Source organism: Phocoena sinus, chromosome 19 (genome assembly GCF_008692025.1).
Source record: "Phocoena sinus isolate mPhoSin1 chromosome 19, mPhoSin1.pri, whole genome shotgun sequence".
Lineage (NCBI taxonomy): Eukaryota > Metazoa > Chordata > Mammalia > Artiodactyla > Phocoenidae > Phocoena > Phocoena sinus.
Genome location: NC_045781.1, coordinates 3,600,451 through 3,624,066, shown reverse-complemented (window position 1 = coordinate 3,624,066; position 23,616 = coordinate 3,600,451). Strand labels below are relative to the sequence as shown.

The 23,616-nt window shown below is 51.7% G+C and overlaps 2 protein-coding genes across 18 annotated transcripts; one reads left to right on the top strand and one right to left on the bottom strand.

Moving 5' to 3' along the window:
* Nucleotides 1–12: 12 nt before the first annotated feature.
* On the bottom strand, nucleotides 13–13,181 carry MBOAT7 (membrane bound O-acyltransferase domain containing 7). 8 transcript variants are annotated; one of them, XM_032612816.1, is made up of 8 exons: nucleotides 13,052–13,181; nucleotides 11,927–12,005; nucleotides 11,697–11,826; nucleotides 10,946–11,072; nucleotides 8,873–9,032; nucleotides 7,216–7,576; nucleotides 5,262–5,438; nucleotides 13–957 (listed from the first exon to the last, which is right to left on the bottom strand). In XM_032612816.1, the coding sequence occupies exons 2-8, from the start codon at nucleotides 12,000–12,002 to the stop codon at nucleotides 570–572; spliced, it is 1,419 nt and encodes a 472-aa protein (XP_032468707.1). In that variant the 5' UTR covers nucleotides 12,003–12,005; nucleotides 13,052–13,181; the 3' UTR covers nucleotides 13–569. The 8 variants fall into 8 exon arrangements, with proteins under 8 accessions (XP_032468707.1, XP_032468705.1, XP_032468706.1 ...); XM_032612814.1 differs by lacking the exon at nucleotides 13,052–13,181 and adding an exon at nucleotides 12,711–12,991; XM_032612815.1 differs by lacking the exon at nucleotides 13,052–13,181 and adding an exon at nucleotides 12,428–12,653.
* Nucleotides 13,175–19,493, top strand: TSEN34 (tRNA splicing endonuclease subunit 34). Of its 10 annotated transcripts, none has more exons than XM_032612862.1 (5): nucleotides 13,175–13,258; nucleotides 14,606–14,852; nucleotides 15,077–15,326; nucleotides 15,480–15,737; nucleotides 18,997–19,488. In XM_032612862.1, exons 1-5 carry the CDS (start codon nucleotides 13,224–13,226, stop codon nucleotides 19,182–19,184), a joined length of 978 nt encoding a protein of 325 aa, XP_032468753.1. In that variant the 5' UTR covers nucleotides 13,175–13,223; the 3' UTR covers nucleotides 19,185–19,488. The 10 variants fall into 10 exon arrangements, with proteins under 10 accessions (XP_032468753.1, XP_032468752.1, XP_032468755.1 ...); XM_032612861.1 differs by having other exon boundaries at nucleotides 18,942–19,488; XM_032612864.1 differs by lacking the exon at nucleotides 13,175–13,258 and adding an exon at nucleotides 13,432–13,490 and having other exon boundaries at nucleotides 18,942–19,488.
* The last annotated feature ends 4,123 nt before the right edge of the window (nucleotides 19,494–23,616 follow it).

Below are 23,616 nucleotides of genomic sequence, written 5' to 3'. Positions count from 1 at the left end.
GACATTCCCACGTAGAGTCTTTGTGTGACACTTTATTAGGAGAGATTTACACATTCTGAGCCTCTTAGGTCAAAGGATGACAAGAGGGTGACAGGAGCGCTGGGACCCTTAGGTGGCTCAGATGGAACCTATGAGAACCATAGTCCAAAGGCCTGCACATATGCGCCTCAGCTTCTCCGTTCCAAGAGGGTTATACTCCGTACTGGTCTACTGAGACAAGAATGGAAGCGACCAGAAAGAGGTCCCCCAATCCCAGAGCCTGCCCTGAAGCTCCTAACCCCACACTGTGGAGCCAAGGAAGGGAAATTTGCCCAAGAAACCATGTCGCCCATCGGCCCCTGCTGTTGGGGGGAAAACGCAGCTCTCTCTGAATACCTGGCGCTGGGCAGGGACAAAGGGAGATTCTTGTCTGGACCGTATCTTGATTTTTACAGGAGGGGGGGCCTCAGGGCGGAGGCTTTTCCAGGCACGGCGCTGAGCTGGGGAAGCGGGAATCCTCTCCAGGCCCCCTGCCATATTCAGGACTCTTTCCGGGAAAGGACCGACGGCAGAGGAAGCGTCGTGACAGCTTACTCCTCCCGAAGCTTTCCTGAGGCAAGGCTGGTGGCGGGGGGCGTGGTCTTCCGCCGGCTGGGGCTGCCCCCACCTAGAGCCAGCCCCAGCCCGAGGGCCACCAGGGCCAGGACGTGGATGCAGAAGTAGATGGAGGCCCAGTACCGCAGGGTTTCGCCCAGCGAGAGCAGCACAAAGCCCATGCACATGTAGTCATAGGCCCGCATCTTCAGGAACCAGTGCACCCAGTCCCAGGCTTTCTGGCCCCTGGGGCTGAGCCGCCCCCGAAAGGCCGACTCCAGCCGGCCCTCAGCTGCCAGGCATAGCGGGATGGTCAGGAAGCTCAGGTAGTAGCCAGGGTGCAGGCCGTGCCAGTAGGCGCTCAGTAACATGGTCCAGGCGCTCCTGGGGGAGGGGCTAGGAATCAGGACCCGGAGTGCAGGCCCCCTGCCCCCTTCCCTGAGACCCGGGGACCCAGGCCCCCAGCCCCTCCTCCCTCAGGCCCGGGACTCTCTACTCGCTTCTCAGAAACCCCCTCCCAACACTATCTTCCCTCAGGACCCAGGAGTCAGGTCCCCAGCCACTTCCTCTTTGAGGATCCAGGAATATAAATCATGACCCGTGAAGACTCAGAAATCTCCAGCCATGGTCCCTTCTCCTTAAGGACTCCAAATGCTATCCCCTGAAGACCCACAAATTTAGGCTCTGATCCCCACTTCCACAGAGAACCCATAAACCAGAGCAGGCTTTGCCAAGGACTGTGGCCTGAGTTCCTGCCCATGGGCATCAAGTTTTCCCTCTGGCACATCAGGGTGTTAAAACTGCAAAAATAACCTAATGACAGAATGACACTGACCACCCTTTCCTGGGGGGGTGGGGGGGGAGGGCAGAGGGTGTAAGGGTCCATAAAAAGGTTGAATTTTCCCTGTTGCCAACAGGGAAGATCTTTTCCTCCTTCTCTTTTCTTAGGCCATTTCCTTGAAAAACCTGTTTGAGCATCTTTCCGTTATCCTTTGGATACAGATGGAAATCTCTGAAATGGTAAAGTAGGCCTCTAGAAAGTGTTACAGTCAGGAATGTTCTTCTCGAGGGCCTGGGAGCCATCTCTTTGAAGCCTAGGTGTGGAGGGAGATAGAGCCTGTCTCCCTGCAGCTCTGAGGGTTTATCCTAGGTGCCAGCTCCGAGCTGTAAACACCTGATGGTCATAGAGATAGGAGTTTCATTCTTCCTTCAGATAAAGACACTTAACTGGCACAGGTGGCTACCCCAATCACCAGGTGAACTTGGGATGAACATGAGAGCACGCAAAGTGCTTGTGGAGTCCTCCGACATGAGGACCAGTTATGGTGTCTCTTGAGAACACGCTACGTAAAGGGCTCTAAGTGGCGACAGAGAAGACAAAAAGGGTGAGATTTCCAGACAACTAATAAGGACCTACTGTATAGCATAGGGGATTCTACTCAGTACTCTGTAATGGCCTATTTGGGAAAAGAAGCTAAAAAAAGAGTGGATATATGTATATGTATAACAGATTCACTTTGCGGTACACCCGAAACTAACACAACACTGTAAATCAACTATACCCCAATTAAAAAAAATAAAAATAAAATGGATGGATGGATGAACTGTTAAAAAAAAAAAAAGGCTGAGCTTTTTTGGTAATCTTGGTAATCTCAGCAGTGGGTTACTTGAGCCATGCCTCGAAATCTGGTTTAATGCTTATTCAATAACTGTTGTGGGTTTTTTTTTCTATTTTTTGGCCACGCCGCGAGACATGCAGGATAATAGTTCCCAGAGCAGGGATCGAACCCACGCCCCCGGCAGTGGGAACACGGAGTCTTAACCACTGGAGCACTGGGGAAGTCCACAAAACTGTTTTCTTTCTTTTCTACCTCTGGTGGAGAGAGAATGCTCTGTGTCGGCAGAATTGAAAGCGGTTGACGGTAGGACACACATCAGCGCAAGCCTGGCATCTGTAACCTCCACGTGTGCACACCTGAGCTCTTGGCCGTTCCGCCACCTACTCTTCTCTCCCTGCTTCGCTGCCCCCCTGCCCCCCACAGTGAACACTCTCCAAAGAATCGTCTAGGCTCCCCCTTCCGTCCTCTCTTGAACCCTCTCCAATCCAGCTTTCACTTCAGCCCTCCACTCTCCTCCGGTCAAGGTTGCCGGGGGCTTCCTCCCATCACGCCCCACCCAGTGGTCACACTCGCCTTCAGCGTACTGGAGCTCCCAGCACCTGCAGACACACAATCCCCTCCTCGTTCCTTCTCTCGGCTTCCTTCTGGGAACGAATACTTTGCCGATTGTCCCCCTGTGTCACTGGCTGCATCTGTGCTGGCTCTTCCTCCTGGTCCCTAGTCTACACCAGGGTTTCTCAATCTTGGCACTACAGACACCTGGGGCAGGATCATTTCTCGGGGCGGGGTGGGGGGGGAGTGGGGGGAGGTGGAGTGCTGTCCTGTGCAGTGCAGATTGTTTAAGAGCATCTCTGGCCTCCACCCACCAGATGCCAGTAGTACATCCCCATTATGACAAAAGCGTCTCCGGACATTGCCAATGCCCCCTGGGGGTGCAGCACAATCGCCCCCCCCGCATTGAGAATCCCTGGTCTAAACGATGGCATGCTCTGTGCTTCGACCTGAGGCTCAGCCCCAGAGCTTTAAGTATCATCCACACCTGCTGACGCTCACCTGTCCACTTCTTACACCAACCCTTGCATTCATTACACACCAGAATCACAACTAACTGCCTAGCCAACAACCCCGGCTGGAAATCTAACAGTCACCCCAAAGTCGGGGAGACTAGACCCAAGGCTAGCTTCCTCATCCTACCCACTCCTGAAACTTCCTCCTGCCCAGTTTCCCCTCCTCAGGAAACAGCCCTTCTGTGCTCTACCATCACGCACAACCCATCACCTGGGCATCGAGCTGTTTCCCACCTCCACCTCTCAAATGCATCCACTTCTAGGCCACTGGTCCCTACTCTAGGATACCATCAATGCCCACCGGGCCAGTCCCTGCTTTATTGCCTGATCCCCTCCCCCACCTTAGCCCATTCCCACACAAGGTCGGAGCAGATCTTTAAATCATAAATCAGATCACACACCCAGGGAAGTCTAGCTCCAGAGGCACCATGACTGACTTCTTCATTATAAGAACGTGTCATGATGTATCCTGACCTCATCTGGTAACACTCGGCAGGTTGCCTAAGATCAGACCTCTGATCCTGGGTCTCTTCATCTTTAAAATGGGGATGATGAGAGCTCCTACTTCCTAAGGTTGTAAAGATAAGTTTATCTTGTCTTTACAGAAAGTCTCCACTCAAGAAATATCAGCTGAGCGAAGGATAATACAAGCTAATCATCAGGCCTCACATTAAGTGCATTTCACACTTTATCTCACTTATTTCTCACATCAACCTATGAAACAGGTAACAGCATTACCCCCATTTAAGAGTTGAGGAAACTGGGTTCGGGGGGGATAAATTAGGAGTTTGGGATTAACATATATACACTACTATATTAAAAATAGATAACCAACCAGGACCTACTGTATAGCACAGGGAACTATACTAAATATTCTGTAGTACCCTATAAGGGAAAAGAATCTGAAAAAGAATAGATAGGCAACCACTGGTGGTCCAGTGATTAGGACTCCGCGCTTTCACTGCCAGGGCAGGGTTCAAATCCTGGTGGGGGAACTAAGATCCCACAAGCTGCTCAGTGAGACCAAAAAAAAAAAATAAAAGAATTAATATGTGTGTGTGTGTGTGTGTGTGTGTGTGTATATACATATATATATATAACTGAATCACTTTGCTGTACACCTGAAACTAATACATCATTGTAAATCAACTATACTTCAATTTTAAAAAACTGGGGAAAAATGCATATATGGGGAGGGTGGGAGGGAGACACAAGAGGGAAGAGATATGGGGATATATGTATATGTATAGCTGATTCACTTTGTTATACAGCAGAAACTAACACACCATTGTAAAGCAATTATACTTCGATAAGGATGTTAAGAAAAAAAAGAAGAGGTAACTTTAAGAGCTAGGGGATTGTTAATTGTGTTTGATTTTGCTTTTGGGAAAGAGATTGCCTTTTCCTCTTTTATTTCTACAGTCCATGTTTGGGTGGGGCCCCTGCTCCCACAGTTTGTTTAAATTTTTATGTTTACTAGCCAGAAGTTACATAAAGGTTTACAAAGCAGAGTGATTATTTCAATGGCTTCCTCTTGCAGTATGCTGGAGCAATTAATCTTGCTGGGCTCCAAGTAAATGGCTGTCTCTCTTGAGGTTTAGTCAAGGGTAATTAAAGTAAGCATTTGGAATTAAAAAAAAAAAAAAAGCATGTACGGGAATTTTTGAAATTAAAAAAGTTGAGGAAACAGGGGTCAACGAACTCCTTAAGGTTTCTTAGTAACTGGCAGGGTTAAGATTCCGGAAAGTCTAGCTACTCAGTCCACAGGACTCAGTACACTGCGTTTGTGGAGCGGGGCTGACTTTAAGGAGGTAGAAACGGAAGCCCAGAGAGGAGGAAGAATTGACCCCGGAATAACGCAAATCAGAGCCAAAGCAAGGCTCAAGAAACTACAACTCCCATGAGCCTCAGGGGTGGAGGCCCAGCGGGGGAAGACGCAGGCGACCCCAGGGGCAGCTGGGAGATGTACTTCTGTGCCGTCCTCCGAGACAGTTGGGCTCACCTGAAGACGTAGGAGCGCGCGGGCGCGCTCTTGTAGATGTACTGCGCCAGCCACCACTGCACCGTCATGTTCCAGTACCTCATGCCATCCCGCACGCGCACGCAGAAGTCTGTGCCATAGCAATCGATGTTGCGGATGGTCTCATAGTCGTACTCCGTGGAAGCCGCTTTCTCCGGACTGGGGGGGTGGGGGGGGGAGGATGAGGGTGGGGGACAGACATGCAGCTCAGCCAGGCCCCCTCCTGACTCTGGCTACTGTCCCAGCCCCGGATGCTAAGGAGGGGATCCTGGCCAGGCAACAGTTCTCTGGCTATCACGTTTGCTGGGGCAACAGGGGAGGGGTAGCCCAGACTGAGCGTTTTTGGGAAGTGCACAGTTCATCAGCAATAGGGTTCTCCTCTTTGGTAAGGGGGCCTGCAACAGCCAGGAAAAGTCTGGAAGGGCCACGGTTGCTAAGCTATGAGTCCTTAGCAACCTGACCTGCCAATGGTCTCAGATGCTAGGGAAAGGCCATTCCTTAGCAACCAAGCTCAGCATATTCAGAGAAGCCTCCAAGTAGTCCATCCTAAATTGTTGGACACTTCGGTTGTTAGGGAAGCAGCATCCCTAACAATGAGGTGGTCCGTGGTTGCTGGGGAGATGTTTTAGGGCCGCCTGACACCTTGATGGTCTCTGTTGCTCGGGGAAGGGCATTCCTTAGCAACAAGGCCTAGGATGTTTAGAAAAGCTTCCTGAAGGGTTCTTCTCTGGCTATTGGTCCCCAGGATTGTTCTATAAGGGTCATCTCCAGTAATACTGTGGTTCCTGGGTCACTGGTGCCAACCCCCCCCCCCAGAAGTGGGGGATATCCTCGGCCCACCTGAACCGTTGGCAGCTTCCGATCATGGAAGGGGGGCATCCATTAGGGGCGGGGCCCAGAAGGTTTAGAAAAGCCTTCAGTTCCTGCTTGGCATCTTCTGGGGGATACCTTCTACTATGGCAGTGGCAGGAAATCTGCAGGGGGGGCCACCTCCCCTGCAATGGATGGCACTTTGTGACTACTAGGGGATTGCCCAACCCTTGTAAGAACGAGTAGCTCAGAATTTACACCAAAGGGCTGCTTTCCCAGCCCCAGCCTGAAAGCTGACCATGACCGCTAGGGACAGAGGGACAGGCCATTCCTGGTTGCTAGGAGTGCCATTTCCCTAGTAACAAAGGAGCAACATATCCTTAGCAACAAGAGTCTGTAGTTACTAGCTGTGTGACTTATCTAGTGATGAAGGAGCTAGGCGGCTAGTTTTGCCGGCAACAAGGCTAATTGATAGTTACCAGGGGATTTCCTGGGCAACAGTAGGAAGGCGACTTGCAGTTGCTAGGAATGGTGTCCCCTCTGCTAGAGGACAGCACGGTCAAGGATGCCATTTCCATAGAAAAAGAGGGCAACAGCAGGCTGTTACGTGACGACATCCCATGGGGAGGGGTGTGCTCACTCCCAGCAACAAAGGGGCAGTTCAGGGGATGCCGTTTCCGTAGCAACAAAGAGCAGCTTTCTGGCAGGAAGGGGCAGTGCTGTTGCTAGGGAATGTTCTCCCTAGCAACAAAGGGCTACTCCTCACTGCCCAACGATGGCACCCTGAGCAACCAGGAACAACTGGGTTACTGGGGTGTCGCTTCCACGGCAACAGAGGGACAGCGTGTGATTGCTGTAACACCTTCCTTTTCCTAGCAACAGAGAGCAATTCACCATCCCAAGGGGGGACAAGCGCTAGCAACAGGGGGCAATCCGTACGTATCAGGACTACTGTTTCCTTAGGACAGGGGAAGGCGGGCTGTGGTGGCTGAGGGTGACACTCTGCTGACAACAGGTGGGAGACCTGCCCCCCCCTGCTCCCCGCTATCCTCCCTGCTAGGGGCAGGGCCAGCCCGCGGTGATTGGGCCTGTCGGGTCTTGGGACACCTCCCTCCCGCCGCCTGACCTGCTGGGGGGTGGGCATTGGAGGGTGGGGCCGCCCCCGGCCCGGGCTTTGGCGGCCACGGGGTAGGCCCCGAAGCCGGCGGCAATGCAGCCGCACTCGGCGGCAATCCAGGCCACGTAGAAGCGCATGCGGAAGGCGAAGAAGACGGGGATCATGTAGAAGAGGCGGGCGGGCAGCGGGCGGGCGTAGAAGGCGTCCTCACGCACGGCCTCCAGCGGGAACAGGTGGGAGGAGAGCAGGAAGAGCAGGCCGAAGAGCGGGGCCGGCCAGGCGCGCCGCAGCAGGGGCCGCAGGCTGGGCACGGCCCCGGGGAAGGGCTGCTCCAGCCAGTCCAGGTACGTGCGGTAGCGGAAGAACGGGCCTGCGGCGGGAGGCAGGGCATCTGGTCAGACACGGTACACATGGGGGGCGGGGAGAGCTCCAGTCTCGGGGCGGGGTTGGGGGACGGGGAAGATGGACCAGAGATTCGGGAGCTGAGGTGGACCAGGGAGAGAGGAAGGAGAGAGAGAAGCAGAGAGGGGAGTGGGGGTATGAAACCCAGAGAGAAAGGGACAAGGAAGCGGAGAAAGGGGAGGACAAGGGACTCGGCAGGAAATAAAGAGGGACACACACTTATGGAAAGGGACACAGAGCCTGAGAATGAGGGGTATGGAGACACGGAGACAGATGGAGACAGACAGACCGGACCTGGAGGGATGGGGCTGGGGGTGAGCTGGGTATGAAGGAGTGACAGGAAGTGCAGCAGTGCATGTACAGAGGAAGAGTGGTGTGAGAAGAAATGAGAGGGTGGTAGGGGCGGGACCCTTGGGGGATCTGATGAGGACTTTGAGTTTTGTTCTAAGCGCTAGGAAACCAGTATTGGCTCTCCCACCAGGGAAGTGCTGGATTATCATTATGCCTTTTCATGAGACCCCTCTGGCCACTGAGCAGGGAGGGGCTGCAGAGGGGCAGTGTCGGAAAAGAGGAGACTGTTCTTGGCCTAGGGAGGGAGCAGAGTGGGGTTAACAGAAGTGTTAAACGTCTTACACGTCACAGAAGACCACACACTGTATGATCCCACTCATAAATGTTCAGGATAGGCAAATATATAGAGGTAGAAAGTCAGTTAGTGGTTTCCGGGGAATGGGGGCAGACGGAGGCTTGAGAGACGACGGCTCTTTGTACAGGGTTTTGACGAAATTACATGGCAGTGATGGTTGCACAGCTCTGTGAACAGACTAAAAGCCAGCAAGCTGGTTGTGGTTACAAGCAGGTGAGCGTGGTGATCACAGCTCAATACAGTTGCTAGGAACACCTTCTAAGAGGTCAACATTAGTGAAAAATATTTTCTGAAACTAAAAATGGGATCATAACCTGTGAATGCTCGTTGCCCGGGCAGCAGAAATGTTAGGGTGATGTAGATCTTTCTCCTTTTTATCTCCTGTTTGCTCCCCAAAAGTTATAAGGAATCACTGAGGCTGAGAACAGTCTCTACTCTGGAGGGGCCCTGGGACCAGGCGGGAGAGTCAGACACGGACTCGGGCATAGATGCTTACCCTCAGAGCAGCAGATGCTGGAATGGAACGTGGGAACATGAACAGGCACCAAACTCCAGGCAGAGGATGGAGACAGAGGGTGAGGCGCTGCGGAGGCAGGCCTGCGGGGCGGGCACGCTCACCTGTCATGATTCCCACGTAGCAGTAGCTGTAGCTGAGCGTCTCCATCAGAGAGGGAACGTCAGGCAGCAGCCCCAGGCTGGGCCCCTTGCTGAAGCCTGAGGCCATTTCCTTCCTCTGGGCCACGTGCAGGTCCTGTACTTCACTGGCCAGACTCACCAGCTGGGAGGAAGGGGTGTAGGGAAGGACAGGTCAGACCCGGGCTTCCTCTCACCCACCTCCCTTTCACTACCTCTCTGGGCAGCCAACAGCTGCTGCAGCCCCGCGCAGATGGGCGCTGAGGCTCTGCTCTACACGGGCAGCTCTGGGCACCTAGTCGTGAGTAAGGGCTTCTTGGTGACTCTCGCAGGGCTCACTCCTGGACCCCTCTGTCTTTTTTCTCTGAGTTCCATCTTTCTGGGTTCTCCTGCAGTTTGTGACTTTAGATACCACCCACAGTGTAACCCGGTGGGACTTCTCCTCCAAGCCCCAAGCCTTTTCATCAGCTGCCTCTAGGGAATTCCCTGGCGGTCCAGTGGTTAGGACTCACGCTTTCACTGCTGGGGCCCAGGTTTGGTGATCCCCGGTCGGGGAACTAAGATCCCACAAGCCATGTGGCGAGATCAAAAAACAAAAGAGAAGAAGAAAAAAAAAGCTACCTCTCGTCATTAATACTTGATATCTTCCAGGCACCTCGAATTGAACACATCCAAGGTACAACACGGTATTAGCCTCTCCCCAAAGTGGGTCTTCTTCTAGTTTCTGCCATTAGCAAATACCACCACCATCCAGTTAATTGCTTAGGTTGGAAACCTTCCTCACTCCCCGAATCGAATCCCTTAAGTCTCTGGAGTCTGTCCCTCTCGCTTTGCCTCCACCACTGGGCTGAATATGTTCGGGCTCCTTCTTCAGATCTGCTCTCTACCCTTCTCCGCACAGACCCCAGGCCGGCTCAACATCCACGGGCCTGTGTCTCCCAGCTTCCCCCTGGGTTTAGTTGGCACAGAGCCCCAGGCAGAGATGGAGGAAGGCAGGAGTGAGGCTTGGGTTTTTATTCCCTTGTATTGATAAGATCACCTTGGGCTGGCCGTGACCCTCGATAACCTTCTTGAACTGGGGGGCTCTACCCAAGTCTTCTTCCTTCCCAGCTCCACTACCTGCCCCTCCTCTCGTGCCCTGGGGCCCAGGACCTCTCCCCATCCCGCCCTCAATCTCTCCTAAATGCCGGGCTTCCTGGTGGGGCCCTGACTGACCTCCCCACAGGCCTGCATCAAGCCACCACTGTTCGCCAGCTGGACTTTGATAAAAGAGTCCCACATCACCCCATCTTGCCCTTTCTGCTTCAACTCGCGCAGCATCGGGAGGAAGGATGTTTAAACCTGTGAATCTGGTCACACTACCTCTTCTGGCAACAAATCAAAAAACCTCTTGCAGTGGATCTTGGGCCCTCACAGGAAGAAGTTGGGACCCCTCACCTTAGCCAACGGGGCCCTGCATGGTTTGGCCTGGGCTGCCTGTGCTCTTTCCCGCTCCTGATGGATGGTCCATGTGGCTTGTCCACTGCCGATGGGACTCAGCCTGCCCACTTCCACACACGCTGGTCCCTATGTCCCGAAAGGCTCTTTCTCCAGCTCCCGATGGGAACACAGGATGCTGAGGAAACCTCATTCACCACCTCACATGACCGTTCTGTTCACTGATACGTAGCACATAGTAGGAACGCACGACTTTACGTTCCCGCCGGGGGTGGGGCCTGGGAATCTGTTTTCACCCATCTTCCCAGGTCATGGAGAGCCGGACGTGGTGTCCTGGTTTTGTGTCCTTAACTAAGTGCTACCTCCCCAGAGCTGGTTGTCCTTTGCAAAATGGCTTGCTACAAAGATGCACTTTAGCTCAGACACCACATGGCACCCACAGTTATGTAACTTTGGATACTTCTTTACCTCGGGGAAGAGCTGAGAGGTGAAGCCCCGCCCCCGGCGGGGTGTGTGGGAGAGACCATCCCCCTTCCTCTGCCTCCCACGGAGTGGCTGGGAGGAGAAGGTAAAGTTGGGGTGGTTAACTGGCACACCGCGAGGGCTGGAGGGGAGTCTGACCTTCAGTGTCAGCAGCAGCTGGACGGCATTGGTGAAGGGTGTGGGAGTGGGCAGGCCCAGCAGGCTGAGCGCTCGGAAGAAGAGCAGATATGAGAAGGTCCAGGCTAGGGCCAGGGCGTGGCAGGAGCTGGGCAAAGGCAAGAGGCGTGCTGTGCTGGGTGCAGGGGTGCAGGACATCTTGCCTCAGCCGCCCCTAGATTCCAGCTACAAATCCTTCCCCACCTCCCCACGTTCAGAGACAGAAGATGAGGGGCGGCGGGTATGGAATGAGCACGACTGAAACAGCCACACAGAAATGCGCAGCAACAGAGAAGAAAATGAGAAGGGGGTTAAGAGAGGCTTCAGGGTGAAGACCCTTCAATCCTCCATTTTTTCTGGGAGGGAGGGAGGGAGGGAGGGAGGGAGGAAGGGAGAGGGAGAGAGGGGAGGTGGAGAGAGAAAGAGGGAGGGAGAAACAGAGAGAGAGAGAGAGAGAGAATACCAATACCAACGGTGGCAGGGCCAGCAGACTAGTAACGTCCTCCTCTCTCCTGAATCCACGACATGGATGTAAAGGACCAGGACAAACACACAGGGACAAAGACCCAGAAAAAGGCAGGAGAGGAAGAAAAACAGACCAGACAAATGACACAGAGAATCTAGAGATAAACAAGAGACATCCGGAGATGGAGACAGAGAAAGACCCCAAGGGGAAACAGGTCGCTTCCTCCACCCCCTCCATCTCCCCCTCCTCCCCCCACCAAATCCTCACCAGGGCTGGGCCTGAATGAGCGCCCACGTCCCAAGGATGGTGACCAGAGAATGCAAAGTGTGGGGACCACAGGTGAACAAGGTGAGCCCTAGGCCCACAGCTGCTGCCCCCCATCTCTTCAGCCCAGGTCCTGCAGGGAGAAGGCACAGCATAAGCATGGAACCTTCCAGGGGTCCCCAGCCCGGGCCCCCCCCCCGTTTATTTTCCACTGGGGAGGGAACCTGACTCACCAGCCTTCTTAAAGAGGAAGCCGATGGGGATAGAGATAAGAAGAACCACTAGATATGTCCATTCTTCAGGCGACATGTTCTGGGGGAGGGGCAGAGGTTCCCAGTGAGAACCCAGGAGTCCGGGCCCCCAGCCCCTCCCCCTTAGAGGATCCAAGGATCCACAGCCTCCCCACCCAGTCCCCAGTTGTCGAGGATCAAGGAGTCCTACCCTCAGCTCCTCTCCTGGGACAACACAGGAATCCCGACCTCCAGGCCCTTCCTCCTTCGAGGATAGAGGAAGCCACCCACAGAACCCCTCTTTTGAGAACGCAGGCCCCCAGCTCTCTTCTCCTTTGAGAACCCAGGAATCCAAACCTCCCGGCCCCCTCCTCCTTCGAGTATCCAGCAATCCAGCTCCTCTCTTCTTATCCCCCAGCCTCGCCCTCTTTGAGAATCTTTCTCTCCAGACACCCTGCCCCTCTCCGAGAGGGCCTCAGAGGAGCCCAGGCCTCCAGCCTCCACCTCTTTCGGAGCTCCGGTTCCTTCTCCCGTCTGAAACCCAGAGAGCGGGCCCGCTCCCGAGCCCCACTCCCGTTGCGCGCACCAAGCGCGGGTCAGATCCGCTCCGAGCAAAGCCACAGGCGGTTACGCCACCCGGGACCTCGGCCGCGCTCCCGGCACCGCCCCCGCGCCTCATCAGCCCGCCGATCCGCAGCGACCCCACACTGTCCAGACCCCTCCCGGTCTCCGGGGCGCCTCCGCACTCCGCGCCCACCGCACCCCGGCCCAGGCGTGGCGGACCCACCTGGGCCCGCGGCTCCGCGCCGCCCGCAGGGCAGGAAGCAGGCGAGCAGTCCTGGCCCGCGGGCCACCGCGGGTCCGCCACGCCTACCCCGCCCAGCACGCCCCCGCGTCCCCAGCCTCTTTCGGGGCGCCGGCTGGGCTGCGCGGCCCGGGGCCGGTTGTGCAGCGCCTGGCAGTCTCCGGGCTAAGCAGGGAAGGAGCCCGGACTGGGCGCAGGGAGCACCAGTCGGCAGCTGGGCCCGGACTCGGTTCTACCGAGCTGCGAGCACGCAAAGGGGAGGGGCTTCGGGCTCGGAAAGGGGTGGGGCCAGAAGCTTCGGGCACGCAGGGAAGCGACCGAACCTGGGAAAGAGGCGGGGCCTGGAGCTCAGCGTTCGGAATGAGGTGGAGCCTCCGCTTCTGGTTCCTTGGGACAGAGTCTGGAGGCGGGGCCACAAGCTTCGGTTTTCTTCGGAGGTAGTCGATTCCTGAAGGTCTCTGTTCGGATGTAGGCGGAGCCAAGAGCTTCGGCCGGATGTGGAGGGGCCACAAAGTCTGTTCCCTTCGGAGGTAGTCGGGTACAAGTGACCCTGGGTGGCTGAAAGGCGTAGTCTCATGTTTAGGAGGGAGGCGGAGCCACGGGTTTAGGCAACACGAAAGAGGCGGGGCTCAGGAGTATTCCAAGGGGGCGTGGCAAACAGCGTCCCGGCCTGAAGGGGGCGGGGCCCCGGGCCGTGGTGCCAAGGGGTCGGGTCCAGCGTAAGGAGCCTCCCATTTCCAAGTCCCGGAACCGAGGAGGGAGGTGCGGTTCGAGGGGCGGGCTCAAGGGGGTTTCACTTTAGGGGGAAGGCAGGGATACGGCCCTGCGGGGCGGGTCCCAGACTTCCCGCTCCGCTGAGGTGGCGGCATGACGAAATCGACGCAGGGGGTAGGCATGGGGGGGTGGAGGAAGCAGCGCGTGGCGAGCTACGTAAGGGGGTGGCTCCGCCGGGACTGCGAGCTGGTGTTTACGAGGTGACTAGCTGGTTCTATCAGAGGACTGTGCCACATTCTGAAGGGAGCGCTCACGAGTGGGGTGAGCCCGCCCGAACGGAGAACAGACGGCGGGTGTTCAGGGGACCGGGCTTCCGGCTGTGGGGTTCTAACGTGGGGCACGAGCTCCAACTGGGGGAGCTCAGGCGGCCGGAGGGGGCGGGGCCTCAGGCTATGTGATTGACTGGAGCCGAGGACGCCCGAACGCTGAACCCCTTATGTTCGGGACGGGGCGGTGCTGCGGTTCGGCTGAGCCGAGGACTCCCGAACTTACGGACCGGTCACGCTCGGGCGGGGGCGGGGCTTCGTATTCTAGGAGCCCGACTCAGAGCAAGGGGACCTGAGGCCGAACCCCGGGGGTGCGGAAAGGGGGGAGCCAAGTGCCGAGCAACCCGAAGAGGGCGTGGCCTCAGCGGGGCTTTGGCCTCTGGAGGTCCCGACACCTGACGGGGACACCCGAAGGGCGACGCCGAAATGGATCTTTCGAAGGGGGCGTGGCCCGTGCTGGGGCCGGCTTTGCTCCGAGGCGCGTGGGCCGGCATGGCAGTGTTGGCCCAGACCAGAATGTTGACCGCGGGGTCCGAGACGCCCCAGCGGGGCCCCGCGGCTCGGTTCGGGGCGGGGCCTCGTCTCTGTCAGCCCCGGGGCCTGGCGGGATCGCCCGAGGGCGGAGTCCCGCGCCCAGGCGGCGGAGCCTGGCCCTCCCGCTCAGCAGGTGGCGAACGCGGCACTGAGCGAGGCTCCTACCGCCGAGACTCAGGGGCGGGGCTTCGCCGAGACCGCCCTCCCCCCCGCCAGGCGGTGGGAGGCCTCCCCGCGGCGCGAATCGGGCGGCGAGAGACGTGCAGCTCTGTGGGTGACTGCTGTGCCCCTGGCCTCCCGCAGGAGGATGCTGGTGGTGGAGGTGGCGAACGGCCGCTCCCTGGTGTGGGGGGCCGAGGCGGTGCAGGCGCTGCGGGAGCGCCTGGGAGTAGGGGGCCGCACGGTCGGCGCCCTGCCCCGCGGACCCCGCCAGAACTCGCGCTTGGGCCTCCCGCTGCTGCTGATGCCCGAAGAGGCGCGGCTGCTGGCAGAGATCGGCGCGGTGACCCTAGTCAGCGCCCCGCGCCCGGATCCCCGCCAGCACAGCCTGGTAAGGGGGCAGGTTGGGGGCGCCTGCGGGAGAAGAGGCTGGGGACAACAGGTCCCTGAAGTGGGAGGGGTCTAGCAGTCCTGGATTCTGAAATACTCTGAGTAGGATACTGGGATCCCCGGGTTGGCGCCCCGAGGTTGGGAGGCGCCAGGGACTCAGGATTCCTAGCTTCCTAAGGCAGGGCATTCCTGAATCCTGAGATTACAGCTAAGTTTACTTCTCAGGCATTGGCATCCTTCAAGCGCCAGCAAGAACAGGGCTTCCAGGAGCAAAGTGCTCTGGCAGCTGAGGCCCGTGAGACCCGTCGTCAGGAGCTCCTAGAGAAGATTGCAGAGGGCCAGGCTGCGAAGAAGCAGAAGCTGGAACAGAAATCAGGGACCAGCGGGAGCCAGGAGGCCGGTGGGAACCAAGCTGCAGAAGAGAATGAGGCCAGTGCTGGCCAGGCTGCTGGAGAGCATGAGGAAGCAGGTGAAGGTGGGAGTTGGAGTCCAGGGACCAGGGGAAGGAGGGAAGAGATCTTTGGGAATTTTGGCAGGGAATCTAGGGCTGGTTCTCCCTGGGACTGGGAAAACCTTGCCCCTTGGATTCACCAAACTCTCTTGGATTCCCTCCCCCCCCCCCCACCAGGCTCCTCCTCTCCCCAGCCAGGGCCTTCAAATGGGGTGGCTCCTTTGCCCAGGTCGGCTCTGCTCATCCAGCTGGCCACTGCTAGGCCTCGGCCCATCAAGGCTAGGCCCCTGGACTGGCGTGTCCAGTCCAAAGACTGGCCCCACGCTGGCCGTCCTGCCCACGAGCTTCGCTACAGCATCTACAGAGACCTGTGGGAGCGAGGCTTCTTCCTCAGTGCGGCTGGCAAGTTCGGGGGCGACTTCCTGGTCTATCCCGGTGAGTTTGTGTTGGGACCTCTGATTGCCACTCATTTCTTCACAATCCCACTACATTCTGCATTTTTCTTTTCTTTTTTTGGTTTCATTTTCTCAGCCTCTGAAACCATGGAAGGACAGGAAACACTTGGGAACCCGTGCTCATTTGAAGGGCAGTTTAGTAAATGAAAAAAGGGGGCAAAAAAAAAGAACAGCTCATAAAAAACATGTATAGTAAAAAGTAAATCATATTTTATACTGTTATGCAGTTATAGACAAATTATTTAAGTAGTCTTAAAAATTGTGGCTCTAGTGAAAGAATATGAAAAGAACTTAAAGTGGAGTACGAAGTAGCCAGAGAATCCTATCAAGCAAGTGGGAAAAAAGCTTGAAAGGATTTGCTCCAGCCCAAAGACAAATAGTTAATAGTTCTGGGAATCTGCATCAGGAATAGGTAAGGGGGACTTTTGATGAATCAGTTAATTTTTGAATTTATTGTGTAACTTAAAGGTTAAAAAAAAAGTGCAGAAAATCACTCTGTTTGTTCTCCTTAAGAACATAGATAGAACTGCCTGATAAGCAGTCAGATCTTAGCCATTCATTGGAGACTGTCCGCTAAGTTCCCTGCAGATGAGTTGACAGGCTTATTCTCTTCTCAGACTAAAATTTAACTGACTGATTTAGGAGCTGAGAACAGTTTCCCTGCCCCATTCTCTATAAGTAACCATGGTTTAATTACTTTGATACTGTTTTTTTGGGGTGATTTTTGTATGCTAAAAAAAAAAAAAAGATTATTTTGGTTTTGCAAATGAATATTCAACTGACTAAACATACAAATGCTAATTTCTAGGTTTTTTCTAAGCTTTCAGTTCACTTTATAAAACTTAATTTTTTCAATCTACCAGATTTTAAGGGGACCATTAATTCATGTTTGATCCCATTTACAAAAGGAATTAAGTAGTTTCAAACATTATAAACTGCATTTTAAAATTTAATATATATATATTTTAAGTTCTGCAGCTTTCTGATTATGAATCTTGCCAATAACTTAACTCTAATAAGTTATAACTGGGGTGATTTTTAAGTTTATATTCTTACACTGTTAATAGACTTACTAAAACTTCAGATTAAAATAAGTCTAAATCAATCACTCAATCACACATTTGAAACTAAACCACAAGGCTGACCTGTTACTTGTAATAGGTCAATATTTCTAAAACAATAAATACTCAATGTATCAAATATACATAAAATCTTTGTCTCCTGAAGATTAGTATTCAAGGTCTGAATCTCTTAAATACATATTTCTAAGTCTAACTCTAAATCTTCCTGAGGTTAAAAGATGCTAAGTTTCTTGGAAAACAATTTTGGGGTAACTTCTCAAGCATTTTGATGCTTCTTTCTCAGTTGACTGAGGTATCATAAGAACCAGAGAGGTGCCTGGCTCCTGGAGAGGTTCTTGCTGGAAACCCAGCTGCCAGGGAGGGCCTTGATTTATAGCTGCTATGACATCCCCTCAGATGGAAGGTCTTATAGCCTTGCTCTTTTATTTATTTATTTTTTCCCTCCGTTTTATTGAGACATAATTGACATACAGCACTCTATAAGTTTAAGGGGTACAGCATAATGATTTGACTTATACACATCATGAAATGTTGACTACAGTAAATTTAGTGAACATCCATCATTTCATACAGACACAAAATTAAAGAAATAGAAAAAAAAAGTTTTTCCTCCTGATGAGAAGCCTTAGGATTTATTTGCTCTCTTAACAATGTTTATATATAATGAACAGCAGTGTTAATTATATTTATCCTGTTGTACATTACGTCCCTAGTACTTATTTATCTTATAACTGCAAGTTTGTACCTTTTGACTACCTTCATCCAATTCCCCCTCCCTCCATCCTCTGCTGCTGGTAACCACAAATCTGATCTCTTTTTCTATGTCTTTGTTTATTTTTGAAGTATAATTGACCTATAGTACTGTGTAAGTTCCTGGTATGCAATATAGTGATTTTATATTTCTATACATTTCAAAACGAGCACCATAAGTCTAGTTACCATTTGTCACCATACAAAGACATTACATAATTATTAACTATATTTCCCACACTGTACATTTCTTACCTGTGAGTCATTTATTCTGTAACTGAAAGTTTGAACTCCTCAATCTTCCTAGTTCCTCCCCCAGCCCTCCTCCCCCTGACAGCCACCTGTTTCTTCTCTGTATCTATGACTCTGTTTTTGTTTAGTTATGTTTGTTCATTAGATTCCACATATAAATAAAATCATACAGTATTTGTCTTTTTCTAGTTTATTTCACTTAGCATAATATCCTCTATTATGCTGATAGAGGTCCATCCATGTTGTCAAAAATCCCAAGATTTCATTCTTTTTTATGGCTGAGTAGTATTGCGTTGTGTGTGTGTGTGTGTGTGTGTGTGTGTGTGTGTGTGTGTGTGTGTCTGTATAAATACCGCATCTTCTTTATTCTTTCATCTATTGATGGGCATTTAGGTTGCTTTCATATCTTGGCTATTGTAAATAATGCTGCAGTAAACATAGAGGTGTGTGTATCTTTTCAAATTAGTGTTTTCATTTTTTTTCAGATAAATACCCAGGAGTAGAATTGCTGGAAGCTTTGCTCTTTTAGATTTACGTTACCTGTTAGTTTTCTGGAAAGTGCCCTACTCAGGGTCCTACTTTACTTGAAAGCATTCATCTAATCCGGGGGCAAACTATAGCCCAGGTCAAATCCGGCCCACTGACTGGTTTTTTTTACACAGTTTTATTGGAACACAGCCTTGTCCATTTGCTTACATACGCTCTGTAGCTACTATTGTGCTAGAGTGGCAGATTTGAATGTTGGCAGCATGGCCCACAGAAACTGAAAATATTTACTCTCTGGCCCTTTTCAGAAAAATTTTTTTGACTCCTTTCTTCTATCTATTTTATTACGCCATCCTATTGTAAATTGTTTTCTTATTTCTTTTAGTCTGTTAGAGTCACTTCTCATTGGATATTTACATGATACCCTTTTGAGTTCCTCATGGCTTTGACTGACAACGATGTATTCAATTATTTGTTTTCATTTTTGTTTTTTAAATAAGCTTGTGCTATACATGTGTGTCAACTTGCCCCGCCTCCAAGGTCCAGGGGTGTCTTTTAAAATACTGGTAGTGATAGCTGGAACCATCCCCATGTCCTCTGTGTGGACGTCCCAGTGTCTTCCAGCTCCCTGCCACTGGAAAGTGCTACCTGCCTCTCTCCTTCACCCAGGCGACCCGCTCCGTTTCCATGCTCACTACATCGCTCAGTGCTGGGCTCCCGGGGACCCCATCCCACTCCAGGACCTGGTTTCTGCTGGCCGCCTCGGCACCAGTGTCAGAAAGACACTGCTGCTTTGCTCTCCGCAGCCTGATGGTAAGGTGGTCTACACATCCCTGCAGTGGGCCAGCCTGCAGTGAACTCCAGAGACCTGTGGGCACGTGCCTGTGTCCTTGGCAAGAGCCTTTCTAGATGGTCCCAAGCTCATCTCCGAGTGGGAGGCTCGACCACCCTCCTGCCTCTCTCGGCAGTTAGTTTTTGATTCCAGATTTATAAACACTACATCCTTCTCATGTCCCTCCCTGATTCAAAGCACTTAGTGGCTGTGTTGTTTTTATAGTTACCTATTTCCAACTGTGAGTTTCTTGAGTGTGAAAGCTGATTCATCTCTGTTTCCTACAGGGCTTAGGTCCCAAAAGGTCTCAATAAACTTGTTGAATAAATGTGGAGTTTGTGATTTGAATCCTTATGACAGTCCTGGGAAATGTGGCCATTTGTGTCTGCTTGTACAGATGAGGAAAAGGCCTGGAGGAGGGGAAATGACTTGTCTGAGGTCACACATCTAGTAGGGAGCAGGGCTGGGATTTAAAACCTGGTCTTTCTTTTTTCTTTTTTAATTGATTGATTAATTTATTTATTTGGCTGCACTGTGCGTCTTGTGGGATCCTAGTTCCCCGACCAGGGATTGAACCCTGGGCCCTCAGCAGTGAAAGTGCGGAGTCCTAACTACTGGACCGCCAGGTGATTCCCAAACTTGGCCTTTCTGACACCGAATTTTTGAGCTCTTCCACTGCACTAAACTTCCTTTTGAAAACATTTTTACCAGACATTTCAGATGCATGCAAAGGCATAAATAAAAATAACACATGAAGAAAAGAAGGAAGCGAGTGTTGCAGTTTTAGGATAGCCATTTGGAGTAGGGAGGGGAATGTCAGGGGTGGTCTTTTTCTTGCCTCGGGTGGTGTTTATTCAGGTGTTTGGAGAATTACTTTTTTTTTTTTTTTTTTTTTTTTTCGGTACGTGGGCCTCTCTCTGTTGTGGCCTCTCCCGTTGCAGAGCACAGGCTCCGGGCGTGTAGGCTCAGTGGCCATGGCTCACGGGCCCAGCCGCTCCGCGGCATGTGGGATCTTCCCGGACCGGGGCACGAACCCGCGTCCCCTGCATCGGCAGGCAGACTCTCAACCACTGCGCCACCAGGGAAGCCCTTAGAATTACTTTTTATACCATACATTTGTATTTTAGATCCTCCTTTAAGTGTATGTTCTATTCCGCAATTTTTTACAAAAGCTAAAACACATACGTATGAAATATGCATTTGTAAAACAATCTATATAGCGCCTTTCTGCTTAAGAAATCACTAGAACGTTACCAGTACCAGCTTCCAATATTTATACATTGATTTTTTTTTTAGACTTTCTAGACGTGGACCATTTTTATTTATTTAAAACAGTTTTTTAAACATTATTATTATCTTTAATATTTATTTATTTTTCGTTGTGTTGGGTCTTAGTTGCGGCATGCGGGATCCTTTTGTTGTGGCATGTGGGCTCCAGAGCGCAGGGGCTCTGTAGTTGCGGCGCTCTGGCCCTCTAGTGGTGGCCCATGGACTCAGTAGTTGCGGCACGCGGGTTTAGTTAGCCCCACAGCATGTGGGATCTTAGTTCCTGGACCAGGGGAGCCATTTTTAAAGTCTTTATTAAATTTGCTATAATACTGCTTCTGTTTTATGTGTTGGTTTTTTGGCCGTGAGTCATGTGGGATCTTAGCTTCCCAACCAGGGATCAAACCCGTGCCCCCTGCATTAGAAGGCAAAGTCTTTTTTTTTTTTTTTAATAAATTTATTTATTTTTGGCTGCATTGGGTCTTTGTTGCTGTGCGTGGGCTTTCTCTAGTTGCGGCGAGCGGGGACTACTCTTCGTTGCGGTGCGCGGGCTTCTCATTGGGGTGACTTCTCGTTGTGGAGCATGGGCTCTAGGAGCGTGGGCTTCAGTAGTTGTGGCGCACAAGTTTAGTTGCTCCGCGGCATGTGGGATCTTCCCAGCCCAGGGCCCAAACCCATGTCCCCTGCATTGGCAGGCAGATTCTTAACCACTGCGCCACCAGGGAAGTTCCTATATTTTGATTTTTTAAATGTGTAGCTTTGTTTGGTCACATAGATTTCGTTACTGTAATACAGTCACATGGTGAAAATTCTGGGGCTGAAAGTCTCCACCTCTGGTTCTCAATTTCTACCCCTCCCCCAATTTCTTCTTTCTTTCTTGCCCTATTTGGTGAATAAACTTGATAGACTCTTGATGTCCTGCAAGCTTAGATTATTTATTTATTTATTTTTGGCCGCACCGCGTGGCATGTGGGATCCTAGTTCCCCAAACAGGGATAGAACCCGCACCCCCTGCAGTGGAAGCACGGAGTCTTAACCACTGGGCCTCCAGGGAATTCCCTAAGCTTAGATTTTAATTTAAACTAGGATACTAACTCCTGCCTGGCTAACACTCTATACTTTTGCCTGTTTTGTAATTTCTCCAATACCTCTCTTCTCTCTACAACAAAGTACTTTGATGACTCAGTACCTGCGTCCTGAGTCTTTCCTCTCAAAAGTTCCTCATTAAAAACCATTCTGGGCTCCCCGGGTGGCGCAGTGGTTGAGAGTCCGCCTGCCGATGCAGGGGACACGGGTCCGTGCCCCGGTCCGGGAAGATCCCACATGCCGTGGAGCAGCTGGGCCTGTGAGCCATGGCCGCTGAGCCTGTGCATCTGGAGCCTGTGTTCCGCAACGGGAGAGGCCACAACAGTGAGAGGCCCGCGTACCGAAAAAAAAAAAAAAAAAAAAACTATTCTGAGGGCCTCCACATGCAAAAAAGAAAAAACCCAGGTACAGACTTTACACCCTTTACAAAAATTAACTCAAAGTGGATCATCGACCTAAATGTAAAAATGCAAAACTATAGAACTCCAGGTAGATAACATAGGAGAAAACCTAGATGACCTTGGGTATGGCGATGACATTTTACTTTATTTATTACTTTTTAAATACATTTATTTTTATTTATGGTTGCGTTGGGTCTTCGTTGCTGCGTGTGGGCTTTCTCTAGTTGCGGCGAGTGGGCTTCTCATTGCAGTGGCTTCTCGTTGCAGAGCACGGGCTCTAGGCGGGGAGGGGGCTTCAGTAGTTGTGGCACGCAGGCTCAGTAGTTGTGGCACAAGGGCTTAGTTGCTCCTCAGCATGTGGGATCTTCCCAGACCAGGGCTGGAACCGGTGTCCCCTGCATTGGCAGGCAGATTCTTTACCGCTGTGCCACCAGGGAAGTACCATCAATGACATTTTAGATATGGCACTAAAAGGCATGATCTGTGAAAGAAAAAGTAGATACGCTGGACTTCGTTAAAATTAAAAAACTTCTGTGAGAAAATATTGCAAAAGACACATCTGATACAGGATTGTTATCCAAAATATACTAAGAACTCTTCAAAGTCAACAATAAGAAAACAACCTGATTTAAAAAATGGACCAGAGACCTTAACAGATACCTCACCAAAGAATATAAAAAGATGCCAATACGCACGTGAAAAGATGTTCCACATCATCTGTCATCAAGGAATGCAAATTAAAGCAATGATGAGCGGGGAAGGTCATCACCCTTTCCCTATACATTGCCCTGTGCATCTCTTCCATCTGGATGTTCCTGGGTTATATCCTTTTATAATAAACCTCTAATTTTAGTAAGTAAGGTGTTTCTCAGTTCTGTAAGCTGCTCTAGCAAATGAATCGAACCTGAGGAGGGGGTTGTTGGAAACTCTGAAACACCAATGATGCATGTATAGTTAAGTTATTCATACATTTAACAATGTTTTGACTGTCAGCTTATATGTTAAGCCTGTGCTAAGACACTGATAAACAGGAAAGATGAGGTCTCTGCCCTCCTATAGACTTTTAAAAAAATTTATTTTTAAAAATTTTTAAAAATATTTATTTGGTTGCATTGGGCGGGCTCCTTAGTTGCAGCTTGCTGGCTCCTTAGTTGTGGCATGCGAACTCTTAGTTGCGTCATGCACGTGGGACCTAGTTCCCTGACCAGGGATCGAACCCAGGCCCCCTGAATTGGAAGCGTGGAGTCTTAACCACTGCACCACCAGGGAAGTCCCTGCCCTCCTATAACTTTTTTGTCTGGGAGCTAACCTGTAAACAAGAAAACAAAAAAGAGTGAGGTAGTTTGACAGATACAGAAATACAATGAGAGAATAATAACGGTAGCTAACGCTGAGTGCTTTCTTGGCACCAAGCACCATCCTAAGCAATTTGCATAGATCGCATCATTTCACCCTTATGATAACCCTATGAGGTGGGTGCGGTCGTCACCCCCATTTTATAGATGGGGAAGCTGAGGCACAGAATGATTGAGAAACTTGTCTGAGGTATTAGAGCTAGTAATTGAGGATTGCTGAATTTGAACCGAAGCATCTGGATCCCGCAGGATGATGTCATGAAGGAAAGGATTGAGTGGGACTGTTGCTCTGAGGAGGGAATACTGACTGCTGAGTCTGCTGGACAGCAGCTGCATAAAACAGCGGTGA